Here is a 12,409-nt window from a genome sequence, read left to right as displayed (position 1 = left end):
ATGTTCTCTAGGGCCTGAAGTCAGAGATAAAGCCAAGCAAATGAAGTCTGGTCCTTTTATAGCTAAGATCAGGAACGTAGACTCTGGCAGTCACACAGTCTGGGAAAAAATAATAATACAAAAATAAAGGTATATAATACACATCAATTAATGGGAAGGGCGTTAGAAACATGTTCCTTTTGTTTCTAAAAGGTGAAAGCAATGTCTTAATTTGGAAAGGTCAGGTCACACCTATAATAATTACAAAAAAAATTAGGCATTAGTCCCTAATAAGCATTACTTCAATTATCGTTGTATTTCTTTTATGTTCTAAATGTCAGTTTCTGTGGCTTGTTTCACTGAAATGGGCCACGCATTCATCCATTCATTTTCTGAACCTCATTTATCCTCAGAAGGGTCAGAGGGGGTGCTGAAGCCTATCCCAGCCAACTACAGGTATCAGGCAGGGGACACCCTGAATTGGTGGCCAGCCAATCACAGGGCACGAGGAGATAAACCACCATTCATGCACACACTCAAATGTAGGGGCAATTTAGAGAGTCCAACCATCTTATCATGCAAGTTTTTAGAATGTGGGAGGAAACCGGAGTACCTAGAAAAACCCACGCAGGCCCAGGGAGAGCATGTAAACTCCACAGAGGTGGACCGACCTGGATTTGAACCCAAGACCCCAGAGCTGTGAGGCTGACGCGTGGGCTAATTTCTATTTGCTCCTTAAGCTTGTGCAAAGTTCACGGTGCATTACAGAGTTCAGAGAGCAAATCAGTTACATTCAAAGAACCCAAAAGGGGTGCCCAATGCTTGTCAGAACTACGTACTTAAGTGGCAACTTGACACACCTTCAGCCTGTAATGCGTGTTGTGTATCGAATGGTGGGTTAAAAATCGTGATGCAAATCAAATTCAGATTTTTTTTCATTCCAAATTCCACTGTCGAGTTCACCCCTAATTGAGATGCATCCATCATCATAAAAAATCAATCGTTTTCGTAATCAACAAACACATGAATATCTGCGTTCAAAAGCATGTCCATAGCACTTCATCACAGCCTTCAGCCTGCAATTGCGTACCGACATGGATTTGAACACAGCTCCCTAGTAAGGCCGACACGCTAACCACAGTGACCGGATGTTTTGGTCGCCGGACTTTTGGTCGCCGCACTTTTGGTCGCTGGACGTTTGGTCGCAGTCTTTTGGTCGCCCGGACCGCGACAACGGGCGACCAAAAGACCGGCGACCAAAAGACCGACGACCAAAAGACCGACGACCAAAAGACCCGCGACAAAACAAGGTAAAACAACACGGTCTACGCATCAATAAAAGCCAACAATGGCCATGAGCAGTTTCACTGAGCCGACGTGTGAGTGTATAAGAGTTTGTATGTTTCATGCGTTGTCCCTTTAAGAAGCTACGTCAGTCAGGGTCTTAACAAGTTCTCCAACAAAAAACAATAAAAGTCCGGGAAATTTGGAGCTTTTCTTTAGCCTAATAATTACTAGGGCATTAATTATGACTAAATAATAATTCACAGTTTGTATTTAGGGAATTTGAGCAACAATTTTAAATGGTAATTATCAATAACCTTCCGGGCAACCAAACGTCCGGCGACCAAAAGTCCGGGGGCCAAACGTCTGAGTTCCGCTAACCACACATTGTCAAACATAATTAGAATTTGCAATAATAGAGGTGTCTTTTCATCTCAGATTCTAGAACTGAGAAAATGGCTTTTCTCTCTTTAAGTCACTTCTGATTTCAGGGGTAGCCTAAATCTATCAACATCCTCTGTAGGGCTAAATTCCCAATGTCAAAGAAATAAACAAAATCTCGTTTGGAACAAATTGGTCTCCAAATCTTTGAAATGAAATGAATTGCATGCCATATGCCAGTCAAAAATGCTTTATTGTATTTCTGGTAATTTGTTATAATGCTTTGCTAAATTATCTGAATAAGAGCAATAAGTATCATAATATCTGGAGGAAAATACTACTGGTGACACTCAATATCAAGGTCTTTGTCTGCAGACTGTTCGAGACCACGTTTTAGAGGTGTTGGTCTTCTCATGGCCTCAGCTCATGTTGGTTTTGGTCTTACAGGGTCTGGACTCATTAAGGTCCCAGTATTATTCTCGAAAAGTGTAGTCTTGAGCTACCAATCTGGCATCCCAGGTTAGTCTTTAGCACAATTGTAATTAAAAATATCCTCAGGAATCGATTAATACAGAGGTTTGATCTTTGATGAGAAATGATGAAGCTTTGCAGGTCATTGTTACAGATGATTTGATATTTGAAGTACTGCTCAGTGGCATCACTGTTGAGCATCTCTGGCACAAAAAAATCTGTTTCTCACATTGCAGCCCTCACGGTACCACAAACCATCTGGAAAGAAACACAAACCTGCATCACAACATGGAAAACCTTCTACTCATCGACCTAGTATTTAATTTCCACCATTAATAATGATCCTATCTACCAATTTAGCAGTAACACATTTGTTTCAAACATGGCGATAGATAGTTTTTCTCTTTAAAAGATATATTTACCACTGAAGTTAACCATAATGCAAGCTCCATTGGTGTCGGTTTCTACGAAGGGGTTGAAATCAACGCGTGAGCCATCAGTCCACAAGAAAGTGTAATACTGGAAAATACACAAGAACATGTTTCGTCGAGTCAAACCAAGAAAACAAAATGCATGTTTTTATGTTTCTCATAACATCATATCATATTGTATGTAGCATGACATTCAAATTTTCGCGGTAGGGTAGTACATTCGGAGTGTCACGAAAACGTCTTGTTTGGTGCTGCTCAGATACTAGTTAGGACTTTTATGACATTACAAAATAATTTTCACTTCTCTAAATATACACTCCAGCCTGTCCATGATGTGTGAGAGCTAACCACAGCGAACAATTTCCAAATTGCTTCAAATCATTGTAATGTCTCTATATAATTTTTTTTGTTAACTGCTAAACGTAGGTGATTCATTCAAGAGTTTGGACAGTTTGAAGAATCAGCAAGTGCCTCACCTCTATGGCCTCGTGGAGTCCAAGCCAAATATCCCTAGTAGATTGAGAGGCTGCCTTAGCCAATTCCAGAACTACGGAATACTCCAAAGCACTGTGGACCGAGGCCAGGTTCCCACCAAGAATCCGGCAGACATTCTGTACAAGGAAACAACAAGCACAGTTACAAAACCGAGGAAAGAAGGTAATGCTACCCAATCACAAAAACAATCCTTCAAAACAAATTGCATATGGCTGTTAAAATTATACTTAAGGAACCAACAGATACTGTCAAAATATTGCTTGTAAAAGAAGCAAACTGATTTCACGCTTTTTCATTATGTCTGTGTGAAGGTTTTACATACGTCTGCATCCACAAACGGCAGGCTGGCATCTTGGTAGATGAAACAGCGAGAACCCAACTGAGTCCACCCTTGAGGGCAGCCAGATCCACAATTTTTGTCCTCTAAAGAAAACAAGATATGAAACTTAAATCTGGTGGGACATGCCAACGGAACACAGAATTGAGTTTGTTTCCTAAAAAGATTTCATTTCGACGCAGCTAAAAACCTTTGAAGTGCTGTTTTCTCACGGCAAACTGTCAAGAAGAAATGCGTGTTAAAAAAAATGGACTGCAGAAAGTCAAAATAAATGGAGACAAGAAAATATCAAACACCAGTTAAAAATGCGGCAATATTTCTACTTACCACTCCGGTCAACAGTGCACTGATGCCGCAAAGGAGGAACAACGAGTGAAGAGTAAAGGCCATCTGCCCAATGGATAAAAAAAACAATTTTAAAATAACAGGGAATCTAATTGAAAGGGACGAAAACAGCCTGCATGAAGTGCAGTTTTTCAACCAACATAACCTGGTAAATCAGCTTACCTTGACGGTCACGATGCTTGATGCTAATGATGATGCCAATCAATCAGACAGCAACCCTTATATACTATGCAAGACTGGCCCATCTATGACATTTAGCCTTTAAAAATGTCTTTATTTGAGTATTTTAAGAAATATTCAACAAAAAAGATAGGGGTGATGGCCAAAAGGATGTGTCCTGCTGGTCTTTCAATCATTCCTGTTCCACACCCTGAGATCTTTGTGTTGACCGCGGTGCTCTGTGCCAGAACACACCCATATACGTATTTCCTCGAACCGAATAGAACATACTATTTTTAATTGTCTTCACATCAACCTAAAAATATCTCATCAAAGTGTCTCTCCAAACAACAAACTTCAAAGGACAACAAATAAATAATGGAGTTGTTTTCTTCCAGTTTTGGCAATGCCACTGTGAACCGGCATGGGTGTTTCCCTTTTTGCGACCTCACTATATTGCAGATTTTTAATTCTTGCATAGATAATATCATAATGTCTATTGATTCGATAGCATAGAGAAGCAAAATAAAATGTTTTGCAAAAATTGGAGGTACACGGTCGATTGGTCTTTTGGTCGCCGGTCTTTTGGTCGCCCGGAAGGTTATTGATAATTACCATTTAAATCGTTGCTCAAATTCCCTAAATACAAACTGCGAATTACTATTTAGTCACACTTAATGCCCTAGTAATTATTAGGCTAAAGAAAAGCTCCAAATTTCCCGGACTTTTATTGTTTTTTGTTGGAGAACTTGTTAAGACCCTGACTGACGTAGCTTCTTAAAGGGACAATGCATTTACATACAAACTCTTATACACTCACACGTCGGCTGAGTGAAACTGCTCATGGTCATTGTTGGCTTTTATTGATGCGTAGACCGTGTTGTTTTACCTTGTTTTGTCGCTGGTCTTTTGGTCGTCAGTCTTTTGGTCGCCGGTCTTTTGGTCGCCCGTTGTCGCGGTCCGGGCGACCAAACGACTGCGACCAAAAGACCGGCGACCAAAAGACCGGCGACCAAAAGACCGGCGACCAATCGACCGCAGACGAAATTGGATGGCTTAACAAACTAATTTAGAACATTTTAAAAGGTACAGTATGTTTGCAGGAAGAGCTGTTTTAGCCTTTGAAATAAGGAAACTATTACCCGAAGACCACATTTCGTCCAACACCCGGTTTTACAAAGGAATTATAATCACATACCTGTCAACCTCTGCCAATAACTGCCCTTATAAATGATTATGATTCCCCTTACAAACCCCCAAAAAAACGTATATCTACGCATGCGCATGTCATCCTTTATCGATATTGCCGTACGCACCGCTAAAAAAATACATACGATTGAGGACAATTTTTGCTGGTATACCGTGACAATAGTAACGATCGATGACAGTAGCGTCGTTGGCTACCAGCCTACGAGACTATCTGGATTTTAGCCAAAATGGTCTAGTTGAGATCGGTTTTCATAAATATTGGCATTTTTTTTTTTTTTAAATTTTCCCCGTACAAAAGTCGGTGTACGGCGTACATGATTTGAAATGGTAAAAAAACATATAAAATACGTATAAAACGTACAAGTTGACAGGTATGTAATCATATAATTCTTTTTTATTTAATTTAAAACTATTTTAAAAAACACATAATTTCCTTTTTTTAAATGTGTAGTAGTGAAGATCAAATCGATATTTTCCGGGAGTGTTCGCCCGAAACGGGGAAAGACATTTTATCAATGTCAGTATTGTATTTTAGCCCATCAAATTTTAGTATCCGAAATTGCCTATTATCCCCATGACATTACACGTGTCTGCACATGAGTCACAAAATTTCAATTTCTGGGAATAGCACAAAAAAAGCATGGTTCATTATTCTACGGCACGAGGAGATATTTTAAACTGGGTGTTTATGTAATTTGGTGGACACGAGCAGTTGCTTTGAGCTGCTGTGAATTTTTAACCTAGGAAACAAATGACAATGACCCCTGCCACCTCTTTTGAAAGTTGTTTTCCTTGTCTGATCTGCTTGACAACAGAAAACCCAAGCGAGCGTCAGTGCTAATTGTTGGCAACTAAAATATGGGTGTGAATCTCCTGTACAATATACATCTCATCTCATTTTCTGAACCGCTTTATCCTCATTAGGGTCGTGGGGGGTGCAGGAGCCAATCCCAGCTGTTTCTGGGCCAAGGGGACACCCTGAATCAGTGGCCAGCCTATCGCAGGGCACAAGAAGACGGACACACATCCATAGGTAGGGGCAATTTAGAGTGTCCAATCAGCCGACCATGCATGTTTTTGGAATGTGGGAGGAAACCGGAGTACCCGTAGGAAACACACGCAGGCTAAGGTTATAAGGAGAACATGCAAACTCCACACAGATGGACAGGACCTGGATTTGAACCCAGGACCCCAGAGCTGTGAGGCCGACGCGCTAATCAGTCGCTCCACCGGACCGCCCACAACATACATGCATATTACTATTAATCTTACCGTCTATTCATCTTTTTACAGTTGATCTGAGATTAATATTTTTAATACTAGTATTATATTACTACAGTCGCACTCACTGGATATTATTTGGACCCTGAGTCTGTCAATAAAGATACCATGCTAGCATCAGGGAGACTTGGTGCCACTATGCCCTGGGGTCGTCAACCCAAAATGTTGAAAGAGCCATATTGGACAAAAAAAAAGTCTAGAGCCATAAAAAAAATTAGACGGCTTATAATGAAGACACCGCATTCTGTAGGTATCTATATTCGCCTCTGCATATTCTCTACCTCGGTCACAGTCTGCAGAAGTTCCCCATCTTGCGGAAGACTTCCTGTGTGTGGTTCGTTTTTGTCCAACTTTACAACGTCTTTTTGAGTCTGTATCCGTTTTAGCTACCGCAACCAAGATGGCGCCGTTTAAGTGGCAGCCGGCGGCGGTAGCTCCGTCCACTCTTCCTCGTTTTGTGTTTTTGCTGCTTTTCTATCTTAATGATTTGATTTGGTGATTCTTATTGATCCCATTTACTTTGATTTGCTTTGTACTTTGTGCTTTTGCTTTGTTGTTCTGTCGAATCACCCTCTGCTACTGTCACAATGAAATTTCCCGAATACAGGATGAATAAAGTTATCCAATCCAAGCCAATCCAATAACGTGCCCCTTCGCCATATGTGAACGGTTTTCCACGTTTTATTGTTTCCCGGGTTGCAACAAAAGTTGCAGCAGCAGTGGAGTTTGGAGATGTATTCCACTGCGAAAAACATTTTTCGTGCTCCTCTAATTTATCCACAAGTAATGCAATCACCCATTTTCTCTCTTTCCCAACTAGGTACTCGGCTGCAAATGTAGCACGCCTTACCGGCTTGCCTTGCCTTTCCACATGACTATTTTTGTTATTTAACGACTTCTCGTTACAAAGTGAACATTCAGGCAATCCTTCCACATTGGCAAAGAATGCAAATAATTGGGTCCAAGAAACATTACAACCTCTGTTTTCCTCCATTCTTTTTCTCTTTTCCCCTTGGGATCCATGGCCCAACACACAATCACAATCGTTGCAGGCTATGATGCAAATCGTTGTTGACAGAAATGTTGAAATGTAATATTGGTTCTACACATTCTTACAGCATTGCAAAGCATTAAGAATGTTTGTGTCATGTATGTGTTCCTTCCTACAAAAAACATATTTAAAAAATATATGTATTTCTCTCTCCCATTTTCCATTTTCAAACCTTTTTGAAAAAGCTCCATGGAAATATACGTGTGTATATATATATAAATATATATATATATATATATATATATATATATATATATATATATATATATATATATATATATATATATACTATATATATATTTTATTTTTTTTTAAACATTGAATTTTGACAAATTAAAACGAACTAGCTTTGGCCCACTCAGTTGGACTGTTTGAGGGATACAGTGGTTGGGGAGTGAATAGGTTACAACCTATGAACAAAGCTAATGCTCTTTTCATGTTTAACTTTTATTTGGGGTAATGATGGACACACCTTTACCCTGGGCTCTTTTTTCCTCCAGCCCTTTTGTCCCTTTCTTAAAGAAGCACTGAAAGGTTAAGACATTTTCATATTAAAAGTATTAACTGTCGTATTGGCAGCAACATTAAGACATTCATTAATCAGAAGCTTAGCCGTTGATTGACTGCTATCTGACTCACGGTCAGGATTTCAGACCAGAACATTCATGTTCTGCAATATAATCTACTGCCTGTGTCGATTTCGTTAAGTTGCCCTGTCTGAAATCCCTTCTGATAAGTGTAGAGATCATATGAGAAAGGCAGTCAACGTTCAAACCTTGTTATTAGTTTTAACACTGCAAATGCTCCCTTTAATTGGTGAAAATAGAATCATCTGTGTATTTTTTTCCTCTAGATAGCAGAAGGTACATGACCGAAGAAAATGGTAAATAATTCAGGGTGAGTCACATTATTTCAGTGAACCTTTGACTTTTTTAGCATATTCATTTTATTGTATTGCGTGTTTTAAAAAAAGTTTGATTCATTGCATTGATTAACATTTATTTTATCAACAGGAATCAATAAATAGAAATGAAATTATTTTGGTTAAAGACTGGAGTTGTGTAAAGCAATCAAGATCAAAGTCCTGAGTGATTCTCAAGAAAACATATTTAAGGTCTCATTCTAAAACAGTCTTGGTATTGTTATAATCTTGGTGTTGTCACCATAAGATAAATTGAGGGCTTCTCAGTTGCAGCATTCTCCAATATCTCTGGCACAAACAAATCTGTTTTTGTCTTGGCAGCTGTCATTGTCCCAAAGCCCATCTAGAAGAAAACACAAAGTAATGTGAAAACAATGAAAATCTCTACTAACCTAGTAATTTCCCTCATTGTTATTAATACTACCTTCAAAATCATCAGTAGAACATTTATTCATTCATTCATTTTCTGAACCGGTTTATCCTTAGTAGGGTCGCTGGGGGTGCTGGAGCCTATCCTAGCTGACTTCGGGTCAGAGGCGGGGGGCACCCTGAATAGATGTCCAGGGGGCCACGAGGAGACGGACAACCATTCATGCTCATACTCATACTTAACAGCAAGTTACAGTGTCCAATCAGCCTACCATGCATGTTTTTGGGATGTGGGAAGAAATCAGAGTACCTGGAGAAAGCCCCCACAGGCCCGGGGACAACATGCAAACTCCACACAGGTGGACCGACCTGGATTTGAACCCAGGACCCTAGAGCTGTGAGGCCGACGTGCTAACCACTCAATCCACCGGGCCGCCATCAGTAGAACATTTAGGTCAAATATAGTATTCATGTTTATTTACCGTTGATTTCAATCTCAATGCAATCTCCAGAATTGATATTAGTATTGAAGGCCAGGAAATCAGTAGGTGAGCCGTCAGTCCAGAACGAGGTATATTCCTGGAACACAAAAAAAACTTATAATTGGTCACGAAGCAACACTGTCAAATTTTCATAAAAGTCGGCCGTCTTCTGTATCATAAAATTCTCTTCTGCCTCCCCGCAAAAAAAACACACCTTCGTGAAATTAAAACACACTTTTGTGAAATTAAAACACAATTTCAAACACCCAGATCAAGGTTGTTGTATTTTTTACATTTTCTGTCAGCATTAATATTGTACAAAAATGTATGTGAATATTATTTTTAATGGTTAGAGGGAGGCAGTTCTTTTAAAAAGATTTGTGGTTAGTATTTTTAAGAATTGGTAAGTGGTTCACCTCTATGCTGTCGTGGAGTCCTATCCAAATATCGTCCATGGTGTTGTTAGTTGCTCCCTTAATAATATGGGAAACTACGGAAAATTCCAAAGGACTGTGGATAGAGACCAAATTACCGCCAATAGCCTGGCAGACTTTCTACAAGAGGAAAAGAAAAATCCAGTTATATAACTGAGGAAAACAGTAATGCAACACAAAATACAAAGATAATATATTTTTAGTCTAAAAAAATGCTTTTAGATGTGTGCAAAACATTTAGCCAATAAACAGATACTGTAGTATAACTGGTTGTAAAAGTAGCTATAACTTATTTTGCGTCCCTTCACAATGACGGTGTGAAGGCTTTCCGTACTTCTGCATCTGCAAATTCCCTACGTTCATCTTGGTAGATGAAACAGCGATGGTCCAACCGAATCCAGCCTTTAGGACAGCAGTTGCCTCCTACACGATTGTTGTTTTGGAAAGAAATAGATAGAGACATCACACTTAAATCGGGTCTGAAATTGAAATTAAGATTTCTTTTTGACGAGTCCATTGAGAGCGAGAGCTACCAACCTTTCTCTTGAAGATTTCTCCGAGAGAACTGTGAAGAAAAAAGAATGTTGATATTATAAGGCAGAAAATTATACAAATGAGGCCAGATTAAATCTAATGGAATCGTGAAAATGATTGAAGATGAGATTTATACTTACAACTCCGGTCAACAGTCCATTGATGCTGCAAAGGAGGAATAGCGAGCGAAGAGCAAATGCCATCTTGTGTAACGACACCAAAAAAATACGATTAAAAAGCACCGTTACAGTCACTTAAAAGAAAACTGTTAAAACAATACGCATTGAATTCAGCTTTTGAAGCAATGTGTCCAAATGTGTCATATTACCTCTGCTGTTCTGATGGTTGATGTTGAGGATAATGACGATCAATCAGACGGCAACCCTTATATACTGTAAATCAGCCTCTCGTCTTAGAATTATTCAGCAACAAAAACGATGGTGGTGCGTAAACACATTTGTCCTCTTGGTCACTTCAGTCCCACACCCTGAGGCTGTTTTTAGTTTTTCTTTTCAATAGGCAAAACACACCCACCTGCAAGCCGACTGAAAGGATGAGATAAATAAAGACTAACAGTATTTTTTTAGCAAGTGTCCTCATCCTGTCATGAATGGGTTCAGAGCTCTGGTTTCCGATCAGGGCAAAATGTAAGGCAGTGGCTGCTTAGAAACCGGTAACTGGTCAAATAGTCCCAGGGGCTATTTAGCCGGTAACCTATTATTTAACGTCGAGTGAATAGGGGATTTTCTAAACCATTCAACCAATCTTATTGAAATTTGATGTGTTATTGCCAATTGATAGATTTTAACATTAGATGAATAGGGATTTAATGACTATTATTTAGGCAGTGGCTCCGTAGCCGTAGTTTCTTACTATTTACCCCACACAGAATTCTTACCAGCCAAATAGCCATATGGGGCCATATAGGCTATTTGACCGGTTACCGGCTAAATAGCCCCTGGGACTATTTGACCGGTTACCGGCTAAGGAGCCACTGCCAAAATGTAACAAGCAACGCTGTGCGTAGTGAAACATGTGTTCGAGAGGTAGCGTGCCATGCTTTTGGTTTGTCAGTAGACCCTGAGCAGATAATAAAAAATAAAATAAAATGAAAGTTTACACTGTGTCACGTTTGGGAGGGCATTTTTTTCCGAGCTTGTATTTTTAATAGTATATTGAATTGTATTATATTATGAAATTGCAACTATATATATATATATATATATATATATATATATATATATATATATATATATATATATATATATATATATATATATATATATATATATATATATATATATATATATATATATATATATATATATATATATATATATATATATATGAAAATACATTTCAGAATTTTAACAGAAACAAAGAAAAAATACATTAAAGTAATAATAATAAAAGTGATTGGAGAACAACAGGCTAAACAGATATTTGTTCAGTTTTTTTCAGATAACTATAGTCTAAAAAAACGTGGTCACAGAGTGCGTGTAAAAGTGTGATTTATAGTCTGGAAAATACTTTTGTTATTGACCAAATTCTTTTTTTCTAGCATTTTTTGAAAAGACATTCTTGTACAATTTGATTTTCAGATTTTTCTTCTCGTTTTATCTCTCACAGTTGAGGTACACACAAGATGAAAATTACAGGCCTCTCTCTCATTTTAAGTGGAATAATTTAAACTATGTGGCAGTGGCTTACCAAATACTTATTTACCCTTTTGTAAGTTCATTGACCTAATTACCTTCCTGGTTAAGTATTCGATAGAGTTCTAAAATAAATTTTAAAAATTTCTCTCAGAAAAGCTGAATACACTGAGGATTTGAGCCCAAGATTTAAATCTGTCTTTTGGCCTTTCTACGTCACGTTGCAACACGCATCATGTTGAAACCAGTTTTAGCAGGAAGATGAGAACAGGTGAGGACAAAAATAGTTTGACAACACTTGGTTGATTAGGGTTACTGATGATTGATTAACAATAATGATAAATACCTTCCAACACAGAAGTGAGAAAAGCGCCCAAGTTGAAAAAGTGACAAGAGATTTAATTAAAACTACAATATCAAACAGCGCGGACCGGTCGCGCGAGTGGTTAACGCGTTGGCCTCACAGCTCTGAGGTCCTGGGTTCAAGTCCAGGTCGGTCCACCTGTGTGGAGTTTACATGTTCTCCCCGGGCCTGCGTGGGTTTCCTCTAGGTACTCCGCACGTACAAATAAATTGACTTTCGAAAACTA

General features: G+C 38.8%; 2 protein-coding genes across 2 annotated transcripts; both read right to left on the bottom strand.

Annotated features, from left to right (window-relative positions):
- Positions 1-2,340: 2,340 nt before the first annotated feature.
- Positions 2,341-3,768, bottom strand: LOC144078772 (galactose-specific lectin nattectin-like). The gene is made up of 5 exons (XM_077607116.1): positions 3,706-3,768; positions 3,569-3,596; positions 3,364-3,464; positions 3,023-3,157; positions 2,341-2,373 (listed from the first exon to the last, which is right to left on the bottom strand). Exons 1-5 carry the CDS (start codon positions 3,766-3,768, stop codon positions 2,341-2,343), a joined length of 360 nt encoding a protein of 119 aa, XP_077463242.1.
- A 4,772-nt stretch (positions 3,769-8,540) lies between these two features.
- On the bottom strand, positions 8,541-10,367 carry LOC144078722 (galactose-specific lectin nattectin-like). Its single transcript, XM_077607038.1, has 6 exons — positions 10,305-10,367; positions 10,168-10,195; positions 9,965-10,053; positions 9,613-9,750; positions 9,197-9,293; positions 8,541-8,688 (listed from the first exon to the last, which is right to left on the bottom strand). The coding sequence occupies exons 1-6, from the start codon at positions 10,365-10,367 to the stop codon at positions 8,609-8,611; spliced, it is 495 nt and encodes a 164-aa protein (XP_077463164.1). The 3' UTR covers positions 8,541-8,608.
- Positions 10,368-12,409: the final 2,042 nt, after the last annotated feature.

Source organism: Stigmatopora argus, chromosome 1 (assembly GCF_051989625.1).
Source record: "Stigmatopora argus isolate UIUO_Sarg chromosome 1, RoL_Sarg_1.0, whole genome shotgun sequence".
Classification (NCBI taxonomy): domain Eukaryota; kingdom Metazoa; phylum Chordata; class Actinopteri; order Syngnathiformes; family Syngnathidae; genus Stigmatopora; species Stigmatopora argus.
Note: the sequence above shows the minus strand (reverse complement) of the source record. Positions and strands in the feature narration are given on the sequence as shown.

Excerpts from the sequence above, each read along its gene's own strand:
- LOC144078722 (XM_077607038.1), bottom strand. The coding sequence starts at position 10,367 with ATGGCATTTGCTCTTCGCTCGCTATTCCTCCTTTGCAGCATCAATGGA. Across the intron at positions 10,196-10,304 it reads ATGGACTGTTGACCGGAGTT|TTCTCTCGGAGAAATCTTCA; the intron begins GTAAGTATAAAT and ends TTTTCTTCACAG. Across the intron at positions 8,689-9,196 it reads CATTGAGATTGAAATCAACG|ATGGGCTTTGGGACAATGAC; the intron begins GTAAATAAACAT and ends GTTTTCTTCTAG.
- LOC144078772 (XM_077607116.1), bottom strand. The coding sequence starts at position 3,768 with ATGGCCTTTACTCTTCACTCGTTGTTCCTCCTTTGCGGCATCAGTGCA. Across the intron at positions 3,597-3,705 it reads GTGCACTGTTGACCGGAGTG|TTTGCCGTGAGAAAACAGCA; the intron begins GTAAGTAGAAAT and ends TCTTCTTGACAG. Across the intron at positions 3,158-3,363 it reads TGCCGTTTGTGGATGCAGAC|AATGTCTGCCGGATTCTTGG; the intron begins GTATGTAAAACC and ends TTCCTTGTACAG.